The sequence below is a fragment of the Lepisma saccharinum genome, chromosome 9 (assembly GCF_977018435.1).
Source record: "Lepisma saccharinum chromosome 9, izLepSacc3.1, whole genome shotgun sequence".
NCBI classification, from domain to species: Eukaryota; Metazoa; Arthropoda; class Insecta; order Zygentoma; family Lepismatidae; genus Lepisma; species Lepisma saccharinum.
The window spans coordinates 52,871,928-52,897,442 of record NC_139237.1 but is presented as its reverse complement, the minus strand read 5'-3'; the positions used below and the strand labels follow the sequence as shown (position 1 = coordinate 52,897,442).

The window sequence follows — 25,515 nt, the reverse complement described above, 5'->3', positions numbered from 1 at the left end:
CTCAATAATAGGCATCACTTTTTACCTCCCACTCCACTAGATCACACCGAACAGATCGAATATCTTACATCATTCCATTATCCTTACAAAAAAAAGATCAAAATCCATTGTCCTTTGGGCCTCTGTAGAGAAAGTTCAATCTAATGTATTTTTAAAATCAAAAGAAAAATTAAGAAAATAAGACACTTTTTTTTAACATTTTCCCCTCACGAAAAATTTCTTCCGATGTTTTGCAAGATCTCCCATACAAGATATCAAAGGCAAACAGTGCTTACATAGATAACAGTTTTTATTTCATGTTATCCACTTTCTTCAAAAAAAAAAAAAAAAAATGAAAAGAGAATACCACAGTTATCAGATGTGTTGACAGAAAAAAATCATATTTATTGCTGCAGCCTGTCAAAATACTTTCCATTACGTCCAAATCACAATTAAGTAAAATCTGACAAATAAAATTACAAAAAAAAAAAAATAGAAACAAACAGTGTTACTTAATTCCTTGTGCACCAGCCTCATTTCCTCCAAAATGGTATGCGGTCCTCCCAAGCCATGAGGATGTGTATTTTCCCCTCGCTGAAGACATCTCATACCCATTAATTTGCTTCCTTAATTTCATTTACTTCCTTAACCTCATTTGATTCTTTAACTTCAGTTGCTGCAGACTCATTAGGCACAGACTTCTCAGAATCCTTCTTCTTCTTTTTCTTTGCAGCTTTGGGAACAGCTGCTGTGTTCAACAAGAGCTGAAAAATGTGCAAGAAAATACAGTTGAGTGTGCTTCATACATAACTCAGTTCAGAGTAATTCTGTTTCATACGTAAAGGTTCTGGCAAAATATAATTTAAAAACATTAATTAAACCTTATTCATATGTAATTCAGTGTTATACGTACTAATTTTCATAAAATACAGTTGATTTCTTCGTAACCAAATGTGACAGAAGTATACATTTCTTGTCGTTACAGAAACACAAGACGAGTTTCAAATATGAAACAGGATAAGCAGGCATGGTGGTGGTCGGTCAGAAAGACAAGTGCGGCATGGCGGTATCACAGAGAAGGCAAGGAGAGATGACATGAAATCAGAGGAGAAAAATTTGCCGCAGTTGTTCAGAACATGAGATGCATTTTCTTTGGTATGTAATCAAGATATAAAAGTGCACACAATAAAAAGGTGGCGATAGCTGACACTTACGGGCTTGCCAAAACCCTAGTTAAAAGAATTAAAAGAGTGGGGGAAAAAACAGAATTTAGTATTAGGAACTCCATGGATGTCAATGAAGAGATCGAAAAACTAGAAATTAATAACTCTGATCGCGTGGTGAGCTTTGACGTCATAAATATATACCCCAGTGTTCCTAGAGAAAAAGCTGCTGACACATTGCAAAGATGGTTGATGAGTAGGGGTATATATGTCGTCGAGGCATGGGAATATGTTAGATGGTTTAACATGTGTACGGGGTTTAACTATTTTTGGGGAAACGGGAAGATGTACATTCAAAAAGAAGGGCTAGCAATGGGGAACCCAGTCTCAGGAATCGTCTCAAGTATATTTATGCATTTTATCGAAAAGACAGCACTTCGCCTCATAAACAGGGGAATTAAGTTTTATGGCAGATACGTAGACGATATCCTTGTTATTGGTGAGGAGGAGGAAGTAGAGAAACTATTCGTAACCTTAGGGGAGCAAGAGGAAAGAATAAAATTTACTAAAGAGGAGGTGGATCACCTGTGGTGAATCGGGACTTGTTTATCCCGTTTTGCCACATTCTTCGGCCCACCCTGTATAAGAGGAATTAGACACGATGCTTAGGATTGTTAGTTCGCTGAGAAACTTCGTTTGTTTCCCAAAAACTCGCATGGGATCGACGAGACTGCCACCTAGCAAGTTTCTCGGGGCAGACGTTTTCCTTGTTGGGCGAGCCAGTGTTCTCTCCCAGCTGCGACCGCGATAACATCAACTCCAGCAACGGTGCTCCACGACATGATAGCCGCCTGAACCAACGTGGGTGTGACTCAGACTTTATCTTCCCGTACACCTGGGACGTCGACAAGAACGTGGAACCTTACGGACATGGAGTTAAGTATTTTACCAAAAGGGTTTAGTTTACCGTGTTACTTTAATTGATAAATCTTGAATCTTTCACCTCCCTTTTCCCCCCTTTTTACTTAAAAGTCTAGAATACATCGTGACTTCAGTGGCAAATAATTTCCCATTGCCGGGGCTAATTCCTGCAAAATATGAGAGTAGTTAAGAGAAGGAATGAATATGGACATAGTTTTTGTAAGCATAAGTGTTGTAAGAGATAGTGGAACCAAAAAAAAAAAAATGTAAATAAAAAGAATGGTCGACGTTGATCGTCATTGTAAATATTTTTGTGAAATCTGTCAAGGGGGGTAATTGTTAACAGATTCTTGTGTGAAGCGACTTATTTATAGAGAACACGTTGTTACTGTTGTTGTTGTAAGAAATCAAAAGTATATTGAGAAAATACCCAATCTTACTGTTCAGGTAATGAAGCTGGGTGCTGGGCGCCGTTTAGGATAAGTTCACCTTCCCCTGTATAATTTCTTGGGTAGCATGTATTTTTTTGGGAGGGACCAAAAAAGAAAAAAAAGCAGTTGTATGTTTTCCGTCATATACACGTTAGTTCATCGGGAGTGGGACTAGACAAGCCCGCTACAAAAATTTCGGACCAGCTGGCGGTATATGCGAGAAGGAATTGGCGCGACGCACTATTTAATACCTTAAAAAACTGGGATTATAAGTTTGACCTTTGCCCATTTTGATTTGTCTGATCCTTGGTTTTCTTCCTAACAGCACGCGAACCACCCGAGATAGAGAAACTAAAGATAGATAGATATATATATATGTATGTATTTTTGGGGGGTGTTGTTTTTTTTTATTACAGGGAGATATCCAAGGGAACGCACGTACTTCCAAAAATAATAAAAAAAGAATGGGTTGTGACGGATTGCCAAGAACAAGATCGAATTGGAACAAGACGTCACAGACCGTAAGATTAGTTTCTTAGACCTGGCAATTCGTTTAGAGGGAAAGAAAATTCATACAGGGGTTCATCATAAGGCATTATCGGGAGATCTATACATCAACAAAGAATCGGCCCATGCCAACAGAACAAAGAATAACGTATTTCAAAACTTCTTCTCGCAGGCTCACAGATTATGTAACAACCAAGCAGATTTGCGTAAAGAGATCGAATGGGTAATGAAAATAGGAAAGAGGAACACAGAGAAGAGGAGTTAAAGGGGAATTTGGGTAAAGCTAAGGTCACATACGGGAAGGAATTAGAAAGGAATAAAAGGAAGAAAGACAAACAAGGAAAAGAAGAAGTTAGAGACGTGGAGGGGGAATATAAATATATAGGCATTCCATACTTTCCCGGAATATCGTAAAAAATTGAAAGACTTGTAAGAGGGTATGGTGTAAAGTGTGGGATGCGAGCTCCAAAAACTTTAGAAAAGCATTTCACCGGGTATAAGAAAGATGGAAAAGAGGAAGAAATAAATGAGGGAGGGATGAAAGGGGTATATGGAATAGTTTGCCAATGCGGCAAAGAACATGTGGGTCAAACAGGAAGAAGCATGAATGTTCGATGGGGAGAGCATGACAAAGATATAAGGGAGGGGGTTCAGAAGACAGGGCTCTCCGAACATATCCTCGCCAAACGGAAAGTGCTTAGGGAAGAGGAAAAACCTATAAGAAGGAATGTATATGAAGGGTTGTATATATGTAAGGGAAGGGAGAATAAATTAAACAGAGACGATGGGAATATTGACAAGATGTGAGGGAAGATGTTCAAGAAGTGGGATGGGAAGGAATACATAAAAATAGGTTTTAACGTAACCCCGGAATAGAAGAGGAATTCTCACTTGACTTCACGTGAACTGGAAAAGGAGGGGGTGTAGGGGGAAAAACTGGAGGGGAAATAGAGGGGAAGGAGAAGGGAGACACCCGACCCCACGCTCTACGAGGCAACCTTGGAGTATTGCAATTGCAGCACACGCGGGCTGTGGCTATTTAGTTTTAAAGTTTCAACGTTTCAAGGAGCAATTTTTAATCAGGAAAACAGCGTGATAATATGACGTGCACCAGTTAGGAATGTTATATTTTTAATGTTTTTATCCACACACACTTAACCAATCCCATATCCCATACATAAAAAGAGGTCGACGCGGTTATGAATTGTGTATAACCAAAAGTGAACAGCCTGAAGAAGGGAGCAGTTGTGTCCCGAAACATCGTGGAAGCAGCATACATACTCGCAAAAACGTAAGTTTTTAATATATTTTTATGACACTTGCTGTGTTCCATAATAAAAACAGAACAGTAGTTCCTTTAGTGATCGGTCATCGAGAACAGAAAGAGGAAAAGTTATAAGCTTGACAAGAAAGTAAAATTTATGCTGAAAGTGGATGCTAATCAACATAAAACTTCAAAATTTAAGAATCAAACTTTTAGATTCGTTAATTTACTACTTTATGACAGAAATAACCAGTATTATGTGTGTCTTGTTCCTAAGAGATACAATTACAGTATTTTAATGATGATATGACATGGTATCTAAATCTGATTTGTAAGTAATTCTCAGTCATACATATTATTTTCTCTTGACATACGTGTAACTCAGGTTCAACTGTAAATATTGCACGTTTTTGTGCATAACAATAGTAAGAATAACTAAAGATATAGCAAATTAGTGGCTTACTTTTCTTCTGGTTGACTCATTTGCTTTCTTTAACTTTGCTTTTTTATGCCACTTTTGGCTAATTTGCCATGGGGATGAGTGATGATATGATTAAATTGATGAATGGACATTCACAAACATCCATGCCCAGGCCAGGTTTCGAACCTGGGACCCTGGAATCGTAGCGTGAAGTGCTAACCACTCTGTCACAGGGGTGTGATGATATTAATACCTAAAATCTAGGGGTAAGCTGATACCAATGTATCAAATGGAATTTAACATTTTGGTTACCATCTATGGTAAAAGATTTCAGGAAAAATGTTAGTTTTCCTGTTCAGGAGGCTTAATATTCATGTGCTGTATTTCATTACAAGTTGCTTTTTAACCTATAGCCAACAAGTGGTAGCTATGTTTACCAGAACACATATTCCACAAAAAAGTGGTAAATATGTTTACCAAATCCACATGCAGGAATAACGTGCTCTTTCTTCAAAACTACACGATATTTCAGTTCTGTCTTTTTTGTTCATTTGTAAAAAATAATAGCAAGTATGTTACAATCTGAAAGGCTAAAATCATAAAAAACTTTCGATAGACCATCGATCCAAGATTTCAGTAGTCCGCCATTTGTACGATCAATAGTGCTGTCGAGTCAATCATGCACACTTTTCTGAATAAAACGTTTCCTGAACGTTGGATCGGAAGAGTGGGCACAACTGCCTGGCCTCCGATATTCCCACATTTGACACCATTAGACTTTTTTGCATAGGCTTCATTAAACATGTGCCCAAGAGGAAAGTTCATGATTTGGGCGATTTGAGACGACATATTTTACGTTGAAGTGATTGATTTAATAATGCCTCAAATGCTTGTCAACACTTGGCATGAGCTTGACTATCGTTTGGATATCTGTTGAGCCACAAATGGTGTCCTCAGCGTGAATAAAAACTTCCATGACAAGAAAATTAATAAACTTTACAGATGCTAAATAATGTGTGTATATTTTTGTATACCTCTAGGCTAGACACCCTGCATTTTTATAAACATATTACTAAAACTAAAAAGCTTTCATGTACTGTATGCTACAAATTTATAAAGTACTTGAGAAAATGCTATGCACATAAAATATATCTATGCAAATACCTTTAATTCTGGATCGCTAACACTAAATTCAGAGTCATAGAGTTCCATTTCAAATGGCAAGCCAGTGATTCTATGAGGTCCATTTGGCATCAATAGTACGGTGTACTTGAAATGAGCAACAAATTGACCTGAAAATACAAAGCAGCACATTTCAATATAATACATTTCTTAAATAAGTATCACGTTAAAACTAGGACTCTGCTGATAACCACACCTACCAATATCAATCCCCTAACCTTTCTTCCTTCTTGCAAGTTTGTTAATATTTTTAATGAATCTAAAAGTATAATTCATACATCATGTTTTGTAAGTGAATGTATAACTAAACAGTTTCTCTTCTAAGTCAAAACCTATTGCAGTCAACTTGTAACATACAAGGGTCATTCAACGTTCGCAAGACATTTGTGAATAAAAATGTGGTAAATAACTGGAGAACAATGAAACTGCCAGAGGATGTACCTTCATCCTTCGTGAGTATTGCATGTTTACTCCGATGTAGTTGGCATGTGTACTGTAGTGCTAGCAGCAATGGCAGAAAGTAGTGTGTTTGTAGTTGTGGAGCAGCTGTGTATGATCAAATTCCTTGTGAAAGAGAATCTGAAGACAGATGAAATTTTGAGAAGATTGCGAGCACAATATGGGGAACAAATGTCGTCACGGACAAGAGTGTAGAAATGATGTCAACACTTTCCCAAAGAACACTAGTTGCTAACTAATGAATCACATAGACACATTTGTCCGACTGGGACAGGTAAGGTGTTCTTTATGTGGATTTTTCTTGGGAAAAGGTCATGATTAATGCTCAGTATGCACATTGATGAAGGGTGCCATACGTAATGCCATTCACAAGAAAAAACAGGGATGTTGTCTGCAAATGTCATTCTTCACCATGACAATGCACGGCCCCACATGGTCAATTTGACAGCAACAATTCTCCAAAAGGGTCTTGCTCCATGTTTTACACTCCAGACTTAGCCCTCATTGATTATCAGATTTGTTTGAACCTCTTAAAGAGCATATATGAGGGAAGAAATTGAAGACAGATGAAGCACTGACAAAAAATGTCCTGCAGTGGCTACGACAGCAGTCAACCTCCTTCTACACCAAAGGACTCAGGGAACTGACACAATGATGGCAGCGATGCCTATATCCTCGAGGAGAATCCTTTGAAAAACTGGTATACAGGGTGGCTCAATAAGTCCCTTAAGATGCCCGGTACAAGGCCACTGCAGCACCCAACATGGAAATGGTGACAACCAATCGTTGCCAGGCCAAGGGAGAACCACTTGACGCCACCCGCACGTTCGGTGGCCATCTTGAAGTCCGCCACCCACACGGTCGGCAGCCATCTTGAAACCAATGTGAAAATTTTAAATGGGAAGGGGGTCGTGCGACACATCAATGTGGGCAAGAATTTCACCAGGAAACCAACTGTAACATTTGTGTTCATCTAACTTTAATTGTTGCAGAGATAACGGTACCACAAAAGTTATAACACATGCTCAATATGGAGTCCTGTTGCGCAACACACACGTGTAAATGTCTCTCCCATGACCTTACCACATACTGCAGAACCTCAGGAGAGGTGTGGAGTTTTGTGAGTGGGCCCTAGGACAAATGCAACATGACCCAACCCTCAGTAGCAAGATTCTGTTCAGTGATGAGGCCAATTTTTATGTGTCGGGGGAGGTGAATAAGCAAAATTTGCGGTCCACATTGGACAGATTCCAGCAAGGTGACGGGAAGTGGGAAGCTAATGGTGTGGTGTGGTGTGGTACTTGAGGTTCCAGACTTGTTGGTCCATTTTTCATTGAGGGCAACTTAAACGCAGAGGGCTACTTGCTTCTGCTATGGGAGGAGATCTTACCATCCTAGCTGCCCGAGGACGGGAGCTATCCTGCAAGATGGTGTCCCACCACACTATGGGATGATGGTCCGTCAGTACCTGGATCAACAATTCCCTCACCACTGGATTGGTCGCTGAGGGGCTGTGGAATGGCCAGCACGTGCACCTGGCCTGACACCATTGGACTTTTACCTCAGGGGACATCTGAAAGCCATGGTGTATGCTACGAAAATCAGGGATGTTGCCCATTTGCACACACACATAATGGATGTCTGTGCTGCAATCTCTCCTGAGGTTCTGCAGAATGTGGTAAGGTCATGGGAGAGACATTTACATATGTGTTGCGCAACACGAATGCCATATTGAGCATGTGTTATAAATGTTTTGGTAACGTTCAAGTTAGGTGCAAAGAAATGCCACAGTTGGTTTCATGGTGAAATTCTAGCCCACATTGATGTGTCACAAGACTCCTACCCATTTAAAATTTTCACATTGGTTTCAAGATGGTTACCGAACATGTGGGTGGCGTCAGTGTGGTTCCCCCTTGACCTGGCAACGATTGGTCATCACCATTTCCACGTTACACGCTTCAGTAGGCTTGTACTGGGAGTGTTAAGGGACTTTTTGAGCCACACTGTAGTTTGGTGCTTGTAGGACTTTCCAATTCTTTCCTAGAAATAAAAGTGTCTGTCAACCTTGAACAACCGTTGTACATTGGAACATTTATAATTTTATATTCGATCAGCACACATCACCTACTGGTATCAGTAAATTTCACGTCATTATGTGAACACTGTAACAACTTAAAGCTGTTCAGAATACAGTGGAACCTCAACCTTACATTTATCTAGAACCCCAAGATAAAATACCGAAAATGTAGGAAATCAGACGAGATGGGGGGAAACTACAGGTAAGGAATTATGGTACAATTGATTTTGCGGCATGTAATCAAGATGTGCAGTGAAAATAAATAGCAGATTAACCATATCTCTGGTCGGGGAAACAGAAATGACCACTTTCAGCTGCCACCCATTAAGTCCTGTTAAAGAATGCAAAGCATGGCTGTAAAGTAACAGCCTTAAGTGCCACAAGACACTGGCTAGTGTAAACAGATCATGAAACAAATAGCTTCAATAAAATCCCCTTCTTACAAAGATTAAAAAAAGTTGATCTCTTCAGAAGAAGTCCCACGGTGAAAGATCAAAGGAACGGTCATGACAAGGAAGTCCACTTCCTATAAACTGGGTGGTGGGCAAGATTGACAGACAATATTTTATATAATTGCATGGCAATCTGTTCTTCTTGAGAAATTTTGGAGGTGGCAGAAATAGCCTTTCCTCCATAAAGTTGGTACTCAACTTGGGACAGGAAGGAGGACCAAAAAGAGAAACTAGGAAAGCAACGAACAGATTTACTTTCAGAAATGCTCAGCAATCAAAATGTACCTTTGTGAAATTTTAGCATCAGATGCCTCTATTTACTCTACATTAACAGGCGATTTGTTGCTATTTTTAGAAATCTTGGGTAAGGGGTGATCAGACACTTAATGTTGGATGGCAAGGGGATGATCACCTTTACACTAGTCAAGGCATTCCAAGTTCAATTTAGAATTTGTTAAACAAAACCCAAATTCTTATCTTGTGGCTTAGAAGCACTACAACTTGAGCCAAAAGTCAAGACCACATACTATCTATACTGCAAGAACATATTATTTGCAAGCAAAATTCACATATTTTTGGTAAAGTGCAAAATTTCGATACAAAAACAGAGTCAATTTCGGGTTCAAAAGTGGTAAATAAAATAAAATTTCGTTGTTATAGCGATGAAAAGGTGGTATATAAAATGACATTTTGGTTTTAAAAATGTGAATATAATTCCAAATTTGTTTTAAAAACTGCACTTACTACACAAAATAAACATATTCCATCTGATAGCACATTTATGTCATTACCAGAATATTAAGTTTATTCCTGTATAAAGGGGTCGATTTTTGCTTCTCAAATATTTACAGCAGAATTAATCAATTTTCCGTGATAATTCTGACTTCAGAAAGTGTCGTGTTGGTAAATGAACTCCAAATTTTGTGTTTAACCTTTTGGTACCCGACCCTCATTAGCCAAGTAAGCCCCGGGTACAAGGGCCAATTTTGAGCAAAATGCTGAGTTTTATAAAAATGACTGAAGATCGGAGCCTAATTGCCGTAGACAGACGAATAATATATTGTTTAACGCGGAATGAACCATAGATTCGGACTATATAAAATTTATGCACATTCGGCTTATATATGGAGGGAGGGGAGGGGAGGAACGGGAAAATTCAAGAATTTTTTTGAAAAAAATGGGGGTTTTGCCCCAACCCGATAAAAAAAGTACAGGATATTGTCAAAATACACATGGAAATAATCGCTGGAGTGTTAGAAACAAGAAAATAATTGCACTATTATGATATGAACAATACAATACGACTTGTACCCCCAAAACAATGTGTCTGTACGCCACTGAGCCATTCAGCAAAATGCGCAGTTACCTTGAAACGACTGTAGGCCCAAAGCTAATTGCCCCAGATGGACGAATCAAGTACAGTTATACATGGAATAAACCATAAAATCGGACTATATAAAATTTATGCATATTGCGTGTATATATGGATGCAGGGGAGGGGAGAAACCGAAAAATTACAAATTTCTGAAGAAAAATGCACCTTCCCCTGGACAACAAAGTACAGGACATTGTCAAAATACACATGAAAATGATCGCAGGCATGTTTGTAACAAGAAAAAAAATTGCACTATTATCATATGACATGTCTGTGCACCACTAACTCAAGCCTCGGATTGCAGTTACCTTGAAACGCCTGTATATTGGAGGCTAATTGCCCTAACGGATGAATCAAGTACAGTTATATGCGGAATGAACCATACATTTGGACTACTTACAATTTATGCACATTGAGTGTAATATGGATGCGGGGGAAGGGGGGGAGGGACCGGAAAATTCCAAAGTTTCTGAAGAAAAATGCCCTTTCCTACCTCCGCCCCTGGACAACAAAGTACAGAACATTGTCAAAATACACATGGAAATGATCGCTGGCATGTCTGGAACAAGAAAATAATTGTCCTATTATTATATGAACAATACAACACGACTTGTACCCCCCAAAAGACATGTCTATGTGCCACTGACTCAGTTTCAAAGGAAGCCGCCATTCCCACACCCATTTTATGGAAGGACAAGACTTGCAAGAGTCATTATTGTTTAATATATGTGCTACCAATAATATGAAAGAAGAAAATCGCAATTCCAGCCAAAAATAGCGCCATTATAATGTAAGAACTACGAGCATAACAAGGTAGCTCGATCGAGATACTTGGACACCCAGGGGTTACAGGAAAGTATCACGATCGAGATACTTGGGCACCAAGAGGAAAAGAGTCTATTTTGGATTTTGCAGTTCATTTCGCATTATTTCGTGACAAAACAGGGTGGGAAAATGAACCCCAGACCTTTCAGAAACATGAAAAATTAACATTTCAATTTTTTATTTAACATCTCGTGTTTTCGTCACAAATAACAAATTTTAAATTCTCTCACCAGGGTTCCCCAAAAAACATAAAATCAAAGTTCCACTGTATTTCAATCTGTCAGTTGTATTTTTAAATAATCATAATTGCACATGGGATATAAATAAAATATTAAAATAGTAGCAGTCATATAATCACAGAATACAGTGGAACCCCCATTTTACATTTTCCTGCATTATACATTCAATCTTGATGGTCCCAACACAGCAAAATGTCATAATTTTTTTTATTTGATATTTTCCTGCATTTTAAGTTTTTCCAGCTCGGTCCCCTGAAAAACGTAAAATCGAGATTTCACTGTACATGTTCTCACACAATACTGGTGCAAAATTAATGAAAAATACACACTTTGTCATAACAAAAAGTGCAATGTGGTACCCCTGCCTGATATGTAATACTACAAGTGCTGACCAATATAAAAATGGGCACACTGTAAGCTGAGTTAAGGCCTCCAAAAAATAGATTTTATGCAAATGGTGTCACTCATGGGAAATTTATAGTTCTATATAGGTGAAAATTCAGGCATGTTGCTTATTGAATGGATGAATAATCACTTGCTTAATTTTTTTATATTGTTTGGTTTGTATATTTTTTTTGCCTCCTTATAAGAATTTATGGAAAAAACAAAATAATCTGAATCTTTTTCTCTCAAATGTTCAATAAGTATCCACTACCTTTCTCAGAAGTTATAAAATAATAAAAATGAGTGGATGGAAGCATATCCAGTCATCTGTTACATACATAGTTGGCCACTTATACATGAGCATCAGTCAGTAAAGACACCTTCCTTGCAAGTTTTCCTTTACACTTCTAACCCCACCCCTTTCCACAAATAAGAACACCTGAAACTAATACAGTTACATGATATACAGTGAACTATTTCACTGTTGCGTAAGTTTTCAAAAATACCATGTAACTTGAAAAAAATTCACCTATCGACGGGCAAGCAAATTATGTTACAATATTGTGCATTCATGTAAGAAGTAAATGGTAAACATGTCTGTGCTTTCAATTGAAACTGACTACTTTAATTATATCTCCTCAGCATGAAATTTAACAGAACTATATTCACAACAGATATGTATTACTATATCATTACTATATATAATAAAATTAACAAACCTGGTCTTTCAAAAAGAACCTGAAATGGTTCTATCAACCTATGATTGACACATTCTACCACACCTAATTTTGCCCTTTTCACATCATCAAAGACTCTAAGATTAAATGGCATGGTACCATACTTGCGAGTAACTTCACCATAAAATGCTCGAGATGATTTTAATTTCAACATGTATGTATCATCTGTCTTCTTATAAATTGTTACCCTAGTATCCATTTCCCTACCCTGAAAAATAATAAAAAATGAAAAGGAATTAATGGAAAATTGACAACCATGGCACAAAAAAAAAATACTCGTGTGTATATATATATATATATATATATATATATATATATATATATATATATATATATATATATATATATATATATATATATATATATATATATATATATATATATATTCATAATTGGGAAAAGAGAGATGCAGTAGTATATAAATATGGAGAAACTAGTACTCACTTTTATCCGCGAAGCTGTTTTTTCTTTTTTGATTAATTTCAGTAGCCACTGCCACCATCCTCGTTGGAACTTGCTGTACTGTTGCTTGGTGTGTTTGTAGTTCTCTGGCTACTGCTAGGTGCGCTGTTGTTAACTGTCATCTGGGTCTGTGTCATCTGCTATTTCCGGGCGATAACTGTTGTAGTAGGGGAATCCAAGTGTGGTGCGCTTGCCTGCTATCGATGTTTAGCTCGTGCAGGAAGTGCATTATGGTGTGAGTTTCCTTGATTTCGGTGTCTACGAGCATGTGGGCAGTGTGTTTGACTTGAACCTTTTGAATTTTATGGCTATTGTATTTGATATGTTTATACGATGCATGGTTTTAGAAGCAATATCAGGCGGAGCCACGCAGAGGGTGTGCGTGGCGACCAGCCAATGGCAGGAGTGCAACGTTGTACAGTTAGGAAACTGCGGCGTGTGAGTTAAACGCCGTGTTCTGTATTTTGGTGCAGTAAAAGAGAAGATCTGCAACAGAGGATCTACGAGAGGAGATAGCCACCATCACTGAAATAGCTCTGAAACATGGCTACACTAAAGCACAACTTTCCACTTGGTGCAGTAAAGTGGAAATACACGTCAGACACCCTAACCAACCACAATCAACCCATCCGCAAGCAACCCAGCCACAATCAACCTCCAGCGGCCAATATAAATGGTTTGCCTTCCCCTACCATCCCACCACTTCCAACCACATATCCAAAGTCCTTCTCCCATATGGCATTAAAGTAGCGCACAAACCCAATTCCAAAATAGCTGATAAACTGAACAAACACAAACGGTTCCTCTCCCACCTTGATAACCCAGGTGTATACGATGCAATGTGTGAATGCAAGGCACATTACATCAGCAGGTCTATCAGATGTGTCAATGAAAGAATCCAACAGCACCTAGCAGATGCGAAAAAAGCCCAACCCACTACTGGTCTTGCTAAAAATATCAAATACAATAGCCATAAAATTCAAAAGGTTCAAGTCAAACACACTGCCCACACACTTGTAGACACCAAAATCAAGGAAACGCATGCCATAATGCACTTCACGCACAAGCTAAATATTGATAGCAGGCAAGCGCACCACACTTGGATTCCCCTACTACAACAGTTATCGCCCGGAAATACCAGACGACACAGACCCAGACGCACAGTTAACAACAGCGCACCTAGCAGCAGCCAGAGAACTACAAACAAAAGAGACACGCCAAGCAACAGTACAGCAAGTTCCAACGAGGATGGTGGCAGTGGCCACTGAAATTAATCGAAAAAGAAAAAACAGCTTCGCAGATAAAAGTGAGTACTAGTTTCTCCGTATTTATATATATATATATATATATACATATCAAGATTGATCATTGGAAACAACAATTAGAATTATTAAATTAGGAAACAAGTGGTTTTAGTATACTGAAATACATGCACATCTGGAGAACCGTACAGGCACGAGAGGCTACCACACATTAGAGGTTAAGAAATTTAGTAGGGAAGACCAGAGGTGACAAAATAAGGACTAAATGCCCTGGTCAGAATGGATCAGGGACGAATGAGATAGTTTGGTTACGAGAAGATAAGGTCAGAAAAACTGCCTGTAAGTAGACAGTGTGCACTGGTTGAGAATTGTACTTAACGCTCAACTGGACCTTTGGCAGCCGTAAGAGCGAATGTTTTCAAAGTTTCCTCTCCATTCAAAAAACCTATTTGATATTCCAAAATATGAAAAATTACATACGCTTAGAATTCCATCTAGAGCATGTGAATTTTCAAGTAGTTTGCTTTCACAGTCATCTACATATTATCAATATAGGAGCTGTAGCTTTCCGGGCGACGTGATTCGAACAAGTGTTCCCAGGTTACCAGCCAGGTTAAATTGGAGACAGCTTGGAGTTGGAGGAAGCTAACTTCAATTTAACCTGGCTGGTAACCCGAGAAAATTTGTTTTCAGATATTATCAATAGTTTAATACACTTATGTAATCTAAATAATGTATTTTTTTAAAAAAAAATACTAAAAATGCTTACTTACGTTTAGCGAGTAGTTCTATGTTGGTAAGCACTTTTAGTTTGTTTCTTTAAAGACATTATATAGTTTACCACAAGTGAGTAATACGCACACGTGCTATTATGTAGACTTACGTAATCGCGAAACTTTTAAGAATATCTAGATAACAGTGAAATCAAACTACTCCCTTTGTCCCATAATTATTGTCCGGTACACTTTTGTTTGTTGTCCCATAATAATTGTCCGATATGCAAACCGTGGCATTGGTGTATACAGAAGAAGAAAATTAAACACGGGAATGAGTCATACAACATTATTACTCAAGGATCAGTACAAATTGGCCAATCAAGGATCCAAAAGAACCTAAATAAAAAGTTACCATTTTGACATACCGGACAATAATTATGGGACAGAGGGAGTACATGAAAATTCACGTCAATGCTATAAGGAATTCTAAGTGTATGTAATTTTTCATATTTTGGAATATGCCTGCGGTTTCGAATGAAGAGGAAAGCTTTTAAAAAAAATTCCCATACGGCTGCCTAAGGTCCAGTCAAGCTTTAATATAGTTAGTTCAAAAACCTGAATTTCAATTTCTACTACATTTTTGGTTTCTTAACACTTTCCCTGGTGTCGGCATGTTACCACGCAGATGAGATTCCATCAATTCCCTGTCGTGGGCGTGTTTTGATGCGCTGACGTGTTTTGGGTGCTCTCTCTTCATAGCAACCGAACATATGATTGCAAAATCATGGCTGTATAGTGATGGAATGCTGTTCTTGACCTTGGACCCATAGTCACTGTATCAAGAAGAGAGTGTCCCATGCTGTTGTTTATGTTTTCATGTTAGCATGTGTTCACCAGAGGACAAGATAATGGAATGGCATCTCTGAGAGAGTGAAAATTAAGTGTTTATTCATGAACTTATGTCATGGAAGATGAAATATTTTACATTGGATCCCATAAAAGTGACTAAGATGTAGTGAACTTGCCCCCGTTCCCGGATTTTCCCACTACATGGACAAATAGTAACACTATCAACCATTATTCCTTTTACAAGCCATTCTGGAATCAAAATTGACTTCACAGACATAAATAACTCATTTTAACATTTGCAATTTTATTTTTACAAAAATCTCATGTCACGTTACTAAACAAACAAATCAGTATGCACATCAATATTTGAGTACGCAATCATTATTTCCAAGAGATTGCAAATACAAGATGTTACAACAAATGAAATGTGGACATATTTAGGAATCTGTTTATGATAGGCATTGATTGATAAGTACGCAGAAATAGATTATTGGTCCACTAAGCCCTTTTTTCACACACTGTAGGATACCAGGAAAATAAGTTTCCATGATAATCACAAAGAAAAACTACTACAATTACTAAAAAAATTATGGAATATGCTTACATATATTCGATTAATATTTACAGTGTGTATGATATAAATCAAAGTTTCAAAGTTTGTTGCTCTTAAGAAATTTTATTTACATGCATTTTAAGTTAATTTAATGTAAAATACCTGACATGATAATTTAAAGGTCCTTGTTGTCAGAGAAAGAGTTAATGGCCGAAATTCTTTGGTTTGCTCAACTTTTCAACAACAAGAAGCTTGAAAAAGATGTACAGCGGAACATTACATTGAATATTTGCATAAATTCAGTGCATTTATTTGACTAAATCTTTAAGCATAATTCAGAACACAATATGAAACACTAATGCAAATCAAATACTTACCACACCTTCACCGGTACTGACAAGTACATCCATTGCATACACTTCATGTGTATTAAATTCAAACTTCTCATGCTCCTTCTTCTGGGCTTCATTAGGATTTTGAATTATTGTCTTCTCGCCATCAATCTTGAATTGTTTCAGCTGATGGCTAAGCATGCCTTCTATAGGCTTGCACTTAAAAGCTTCAGTTGCCTTCTGAACTATATCGGTAATTGCGTATGTCTGGAAAGAAAAGGAATTTCAAATGCAACAAATGATGTACAGTTGGACCTGAGTTACAAATATGTCAAAGTGAAGAGAAAATAATATGTATAACTGAGAATTACTTACAAATCAGAATTAGATTAAAATACTGTAATTGTATCTATTTTGAAGAACAAGATGTACGTAATACATATACATAGTCAATTAATTAATATAAAAGTTAGGTCAACGCTTTTTTTTTTTTAAAAAAAAATATATATAATTTTACTTTCTGGTCAAGCATGTAACATTTCCTCTTTCTGTTTTCCATAGTCAACCAGTAGCAACTGAAAACGATCTCTGAAGGAACCGCTGTTCTGTTTTTATTATGGATCACTTCAAACGTCAAGTTATTGGCATCATTTTAACATGTGTAGTTTCGTATAGCGATTACTTACAAAAAAAAATGCATCTCATGTTCTGAACAACTGTGGCAAATCTTTCTCCTTGCGAAAATTTATTAGTAAGGACTTAAAAAATTCAAATCTTTAGTGTCCGTAGATTATGGACTACTATCATTGGTTTCGTTATCTGATGGAACAATTACATGATGAAAAGTTATAAACTAATTTTTGAAGTGAAAAAAACAGGGTGTGATGATTATGCGGTGAAATACCGTAGTCGGAAGAATACAATTGAAATTGTATATGAATATATTCATCTGGCAAAGGTGCTTTGCACTCAGGATAAATCAAACATCAACCTTCTGCAACGAACAGTTTTAATTTGATGAAGTTTCTTTTATAAACGTCATATTTGAAACTCCTGCACTTTAAAAAAAATCAATCCTCATAAAAAGTGTTGACACTGGAAGTTCAAATGTAACTACTTTTCAATAAAATGGAATTCTCGTACTCAAACTCAAAAGTGCTGATTAAAGTACTCACCTCATTACCAGCTTTTAGAAGACGGAGAGCTGCCTGTGATGCATAATGAGCAGCCAACACAACATCTGCCTTCTTTCCCTTCACTTTGTTATCTTTGGAAGCTCCAATTACTATTGTGTGGGCAACTACGGCAATAAAGCCATCGATATGAGCTCCCAAATCTCTGCAAGTAAAGGAATTCATTTTATGAAGAGAGCAATGACATTGTTTTAAGATGTCAACATAATTATACTGCATTAACTTTTGGAGAATGGGTGGGATATATCTCAGCATTATGTTGCAGCAAATAATGTGTTATTTCCTAAAAACTACATGATATTTCAGTTGTATTTTTTTTCACTTGTATACATATAAAGGTATAACTTATTCAAATTACAAAACAATATATCAATTGTTACTACTATTAACAAAAAAACTCAATTTGAAGATGTGTTTTCCCTCACAGTATTATGGAACAGATCTTACAAAACGGGGCATAACTCTTCAACCACCCCTTATTGCTAATATATTTCACAGAAGAACACATTCACAACATGTGATAATTAGGGGTACAGTGGGGAAACAGACAATTTTCAATATATTCCGAAAATTAAGACTTTCTAAAGTGTTCCGTTATTTTGGTTTCTGTTTCAAAATTTGGGGACAGGCATCCCTTGTCCTCAAAGATGATGATCTGTCGTGCTTACAAGAGATTTACTACAATTATCTTTTCAGAAGCTGGCAACACTGCCACTCTTGTACATTGTTATTAGCTTCCCCACCATGTATCAGCTTATTTTCAACAAAACTTTGCATGGTTGTAGGAATATACCACTGATACATATTACATTGTTTCATTCATGGACCTCCTCAGGATTTTTTCCAGGGAGGGACAAGCAAGGTATTTTTTTTCCAAGGGAGACAAAGGAGGCATATTTTTCCACATAATAGTGATGCTCCCTCAAAAAACATTGCTTTAGTCTGAAATTATCTTGTTAATTCAACACCTTATAATAATTACCATCAATTACTGACTGAAATGAAATTATGTGAGAAATATATACTTCTTTAGATGGACCTTCATTTTCCAGGGGGGACCAAAGCCACCCCGTTGTTAGCTAAAAATATTTAGGTGGGTTCATTAATTTCCTCTGGTGACTTGGGAATGTAACGTCAAGACTGGCAGATTGTGATACATTTCAGAATGTTTCAAGTTCAAATAACAGCTTTAACGTCCAATTACAGTTGTCTGATATAAATAAATTGATATAAACTTTTTAAAAAATCTCAATATCTCGACAAATATCAAACCTTAAACACTCAGGTTTGCTAGAAGCTTCAAAAATTATTATAATGGAGAAGAATAGTTCTGTAGGAAATGTCACTACTTTGAAACCAAGGGTTTTGTGCAAGATTTGATTTTCTGTGGTGTTACAACATACTCATGTTGTGACTACCAGTGATTTATCCACACGCACTTACAATTTTTCACAGTCCCTATGCAATGGGAAACTCAATGGATTTGGATAGGGTAAAAAAACATTTTTCTATTTGTTTAGACAACTCCAGCTTGTCCCCTGCTGTCACGTCACACTAATACGGTCCATACTTCAAGGTGAGTGAAAAATGTAGTATGAAGCAATGCTGCCACCTTACGGAAAAAGTTTCAGAAAAATTGCACAAAAATATCTGGCCTGACAACGTACCCTGCCTCTTCTACACCCTCCATATTTGAAAGATCTGTTTTCTTTGTTTTCCCCATGTCAAAATGTAGCTGAAAGGGAAACAACATCAAGATATTCCAGTACTCCAAAAGTCTGTGACATGTGCTGATATGAATCGCAGAAGCAGCTTTCTCTACTTGCTTCCGAGATCTCCAGAAACACTCGCACCTGTGTGTATATAGCGGAGGGGACTACTTTGACATGACCAAGGACCATTAGTTGGTGTTAAATATATAGTTTCTTACATCAATTCTGGAACTTTTCTGTCAAAGGTTATGCAAGTTTGAGTTGACTTGAATAAATTCATCTTTATGGACAGAGGCTAATCGGGACTGGACCTACAGTTTAACCTTTAGCCACCCGAGCCTCTTTCGCATGTAACCCCCTTGCCGCCCGAGCAGATTTTCAGCAAAATGCAGTTTTATTAAAATGACTGTAGATCGGACGCTAATTGCCGTACACAGACAAATGATATATTGTTTTACTTGGAATGAACCATAGATCTGGACTATATAAAATTTGGCGTATATATGGATGGACGGGGGGAGGAAACTGAAAATTCCAAAAATTTTGAAGAAAAAATGGGGGTTTCGCCCCACGTTTAGAACAGAGTGGTCGAGGAAGTGGAAGAACAATTGCAGCAACTTGAAAAACATGTGCTTGGCAACAAAGACCTGCTTTTGTCTTGCTTTCGAACTTTCCTTTGTAATAGCGCAGTTTTCCTCAACCCGTCTCCCCCCCTTTTTTTGCGAAACTGGGAAAATTCCTTGTGACCTTGGGTACCGAGAAGCAAACTTTTCACTCGTCTAGTTTCTAGTGGTGGAAGAAAAGAACTGCTAACAAATCTGGTCTTTGTTTGTCAGAATTCATTTTCCTTTGTGAGGAAGTTGCACAAAAAAGGCAACCGTTTTCCCGCCTTTTTGTTCGACACCAAGACGTGCAAGAGTCATAATTGTTTAATATGTGTGATAACAATAATGTAAAAGAAGAAAATCGCAAATGCAACCAAAAATAGTGACATTATAATGTAAAAACTACGAGCATGCTAGAGGATCTCGATCCAGATGCTCGGGATGCAAAGGGTTAAAGTGGAATCCAAATTATGTGGGCATCAAACCCAGGACACCTTTATTACAAGGAAACGATGTTACCGCTAGGCCATCAGGGAGGCCCTAAAAAGGTTGTGTTTCATGCAAACATGGTGACTGGTGCTGCTACACAAGTCTTTCAATAGGCCTAAGAAGTAATATCAATAAATTATTCAAACCATTACAGGGAAATCATTTTCAGCTTGCCATCTGAAACACCTGCTCCCTACATGTCAGTCCCCTCCACTCTGCTAGGAATATGGTAATTAAATGTTCAAAAGGAATGGCACTTTCTGGCTAGTAAAGCACACAGCACGAGCCATCTCCAGCACTTTTGTCAAGGATGGAAGCACTTGTGTTACAGTTGGCAAATCTTCCTGCAGACAATGGACCATAGAGTGGAGAAAACAGTACAAGGCTCATACAGTAAAACACCATGAGTACGATGGCAGATAAGTGTATGATAGAAGAAAATGTCCACACTTTAAAGACTTTCCTCTTGAAGCATGTTACACACACTAACATTATCCAAAATATATTCCACTTCTTAATAAACCTGACTAAAATTACATGGCATGTTTTCTAATATTTTGTGCTGTACTTTTATATTATCTATATTGAATACATTTCCATTACAATGCTAATTCTGACCTTGTTCTCTTCAGAACAGAATTTGCACTTACATTTTGACCACATCCTCATCGTTCAAAACATAGTCTGGCTCACTTGCAATTGGAGAAAAGTGGCAAATGCAGTTGTTCACTGAAATGCATGTAGGAAAAGCAACACCTGAAAGAAATTTCATTTTTCATTAAAAAAATGATCAACATAAAATGTTATCAAATTAAATTCCACAATATATATATTTTATGTTATCCAACATGAACATCACAAAAACAAACGAGAAAAATCAAATTGTTCATAAATTTTCACTTGCTTCCATTTTTATTCCCCCCCCCCCCACCCTAAATGTAAGGATGGGAGCCACATGATGTTGAACAGTGGTCTTTTGTGGTGATTCCTGCCAAATTCATGGCCATAGATCCGATGTAAGAACTGAATTTGCCAAATAAGATTAATACGGTGTTTCTTATAAGTGTATTACATATTTCTAGTATCCCCCGGCCATGCCCAGGCCAGAACTTGAACCTGGACACTCCTGTGTCAAAGGCCACTCAATCCCCTTGGCCACCGAGGCAGTTCCACTGATGTATTATTGTATATCATTCATTTCATCATTGTTGCAAATAACCGAAGAGGTAGAAAAGAGAGGTAAAATAGTAAAAACAGGAATAGTAGCAGTGATGTGACGAAGCTGAAAATTTACTGATGCAGATATTTAACAGATTCTGATACGTAACATTATTCAACAGAAATGAAATGTTATTTTCAGCATGACAAAACAAATTTACTATGTACATTTCTATTACATATTAAAAATCAAAGAAGGAGAAAGGAAACACTCACCAGAGAGTGGAAAAAATTTGAATTTTCGCTAGCTTACTCGTAGCATCTTCAGAGTAGGAAGAAAGAGACGTCTCCTTCTTTGATTTTTATTTAGCCCTTTTGGCGCTCCTTGCTTTTATCTAGTACATATTATATGCACATGTATACATACATATATATTCTCAGAGATTTAACATTAGTACACAAGCAGTTCTTTGAAATGCAAAATTAATTCTTGTTTTAAAATAGTAAATTTAATGCTAGCAGATCCAACTTCAGTTTTTGAAGACCTCAACTTGAAGGAACCTACTCTTATCGCAAATCTGTCCAGCAACAGTGAATACTCTTTTACTGAATACTGATGCAGCAAGTATGCCCAAGTATCTTCTCACCACTTGCTTCAAGTTTGGATACTCATTTTTTAATTTCCAATACAACAGGGGATCCTGGTCACGTGGAATAGTTGTTTCACCAATGTACTGTTCTATTTCTGATTTTGAGGTAGGTTGATCCTCTGAATAAGAGTTTGCAATAATTTTATCACAAATACTCCAGTGAAGAAGATCCATAATCTAATTTTTAATAAATCTTACAAAATTAAAATATAAAACTTATTTAGAAGGCAAACTCTAGTATTTTCAGTAATAGATTTAAATGTCAGATTTTTGCTAATGACAATACATCAATTTCGGCTGATATTCATAAATCAGTAATCGGCTTTGGCACATCCTTAAATAGTAGTAAGAAGTGTTATTTCTGGATTTATTATTTTGCAAAATTATTGGTTTGCTTCTAAGTCTGTGATGGTACGAAAAGAAGACTGCAGGTTTCAAAGATTTCAAATTATGGAGAAAAAACATTTTGTTTTGTAAAAACATCAAAAAAATATCACTGCCAATAATATATTATAATTATGGTATTTTAAAATAATAAACACAAAAACCCACACATCAGTCAATTTGACACTCACACTGATCACCAAGAGGAAGCCAGACAGAATGCCTTGAGGTGCACTGTGCAGATTGGTTGCATGGCATGTGTCTGACCTCTCCCTTGATTACAAGATGACAGAGCCAATACCAATTGCGTACTAATTATTCATGAAGTGTACAAAAAGATCTATGCAAGATAATAATTCAGTATATTTATATATGCATTGATACCTTGGTTTTACTTTCAGGGGACCAAGGTGAAAAACTAAAGATAGTTGGAAAATTTCATAACATGTTGCTTTATTGGGATAGTTAATATTAAATGAATAATGCAGTGAAAATAAAAAGTCTGGTATTGTACAAAGAGGATCCATGTATACTTTGTAGCACTGATTGTAGCCAATACATGGTTTGACAACTTGTGCAGCAATAACAGTTTGCATTGCTTCTGTTGTGATGCAAATGTATGGTAGATATGAAAAGTTATCACGGAGATTATTTTCTGCTTTACTGTTGAGTGGGATGCACAAACATTGAGTAAATTATCCATCATGTTCAGCCACTTTGCTTTACGCAATGTGAGACTCAAGTAATGAAATAATGCCATGAAGCAGGTGACAAACATCTATAATGCATCAATAAGATGTCAAAAAAACCTTCTGCAAGGGAAAAATGATTGAAAATAGTAATGGACAGTTTGCCTGGTAATGCTTATACACCGCACTGTGTAATTACATGAGTACTGGGAACAAAACAGAACTTGACATCCAATAAGCACTACATAGGCAGTGATACTACATACACAGTAGGGGGTGAAATTCATTGTTGCATTTGGCAATGTGCATCAATGGCCTACCACTGAGCTACCAAACCTCTGGTCTCCCCACAATTTCCACATCTTAGTTCTCAGTGTAAGTTTTATAACTTCCAAATGAAGTATACTGCAACTACTTATTATTAGCTATGTGAATATCTCCATCTAATTCAGGGAACTACTTCAATTGAAGGGGCTATGTGAAATAGCTTATGTCATTCAGAGTATATGTTATAACTTACCGACTGCAAAAATAAATGAAAACTGTGGGTTAACCAGGGTTTTTGCATTTCCAATTAGTATCAAAATATAAAACAATACCTTTCTTAAGATCTTTTGTCCTCTTAAACACGGCGTTTGTTCCTTCCAGAATTTGTTCATCACCATATTCACAAATTTCACGTGATGAAGCCCCAGCAACACATTTTTCTATAACCTGCTTCAGAACTCCTGTAAATATAGATGAATAATAAAAATACACTCCTGTTCAGATAAAGTGGCACATGCTTCAACTGTCCAACCTTATAAAATGTGCCACTTTATGTGAACAGGGATGTACATTAATGGAAGTATCTAGGCTGTCCTCAGGATAGTTTCTCAGGAGGGGCAGCAAAAGTGGGGAGTCATGGGGTAAAAGCATTTAGGGGAATTAGTTACACTAAGAACACTATACCTGGCCCATCTAACCTAACCATGTAAGCATTTAGAGATGTTATTTGAATACTAAGTGACCTAAACCTGACTCACCTAACCTATGAAACCCCTTCACACCCCACACGTGTCCTAGATAGCAGCAGCAGTCCCTAACCAAGACGACAGTAAATGAATGACTGCTTGCAAGAGAAGAATCACATATATACGGAAACACGCAGAGAGTGATTGCAGAAAATCTGACGTTTAACAGACACAAATAGAGGCCAAACCATGAGGAAAAAAATGACTGTGTACCATGATGAAATCGGAATTATACAACCGGAGCTTGGGCCGACCATTCCTTAGTCTTTTTCAATTTTTTTTTCGTTTGTGTTAACTTTGGTAAGTCAGAAACGATGGTTATTCATCTTCTTTGTCCTAAAGACTGATGTCAACTATGTAATAGATGCCTACATAACATATCCCCAATTTGTCAATGGAGTTGCAGTAATTCCACAATAAAATAAATCTTACACCCCAAATTAAGCTACATTTATGAGCAACACCAACCTACCACAAACGTCTACAATATCGCTAGCTATACATTTCACTAGATTGAGCACTTATCTAGCATCATTTTAGTGCTAGAACAGGTGTGTACTACATCTAAGAAAGTGATTTACAATTGTGGTACGTATATAGTACCATTCCGAAATCGGATATAATTTATAATCGTAGACAAACACGTTGTTTGCAACAGTGGGACACCATATGGCCAGGACGCGATCAATCTTTTCATTTGAAAATAATATTAAAAAACATGGATTTTATTGTATATCCTACGCTAGTGTTTATTTCGTTAACACTAGTAGTTATTTAATCATCACTAACTTACGATTTACAATTTCACCAGCAACTGTATACTTGGTGACAACCGAATCTTCGGCAATTGTCTTCTCATTCTCGTCTTTGTCAGCCATGGCTTCGTCGTGTTTTCTCTTCATTGCTGAGGTCACGTGATTCTCGAGCGGGAAGGAAGGCATGCGAAACGGGTCTTACTATATGTCCCATGCCGTACAAAACTTCACTTCATTCATAAAAATAAAATTATTAGCTCCCAGAAGGAGACACAAC

General features: G+C 37.2%; 1 protein-coding gene across 1 annotated transcript; it reads right to left on the bottom strand.

The window, feature by feature from the left end:
* Positions 1 to 363: 363 nt before the first annotated feature.
* Positions 364 to 25,411, bottom strand: LOC145992052 (proliferation-associated protein 2G4). The gene is made up of 8 exons (XM_083128207.1): positions 25,277 to 25,411; positions 24,070 to 24,198; positions 21,240 to 21,345; positions 17,766 to 17,928; positions 16,636 to 16,857; positions 12,399 to 12,624; positions 5,851 to 5,978; positions 364 to 743 (listed from the first exon to the last, which is right to left on the bottom strand). The coding sequence occupies exons 1-8, from the start codon at positions 25,383 to 25,385 to the stop codon at positions 594 to 596; spliced, it is 1,233 nt and encodes a 410-aa protein (XP_082984333.1). The 5' UTR covers positions 25,386 to 25,411; the 3' UTR covers positions 364 to 593.
* Positions 25,412 to 25,515: the final 104 nt, after the last annotated feature.

Bases quoted from the DNA above. Each gene is read 5' to 3' on its own strand.
- LOC145992052 (XM_083128207.1), bottom strand. From the start codon at position 25,385: ATGAAGAGAAAACACGACGAAGCCATGGCTGACAAAGACGAGAATGAG. The intron at 17,929-21,239 runs GTAAGTGCAAAT...CTTTACTTGCAG, and splicing joins GATGAGGATGTGGTCAAAAT to AGATTTGGGAGCTCATATCG. The intron at 16,858-17,765 runs GTGAGTACTTTA...TTTTCTTTCCAG, and splicing joins TTCTAAAAGCTGGTAATGAG to ACATACGCAATTACCGATAT.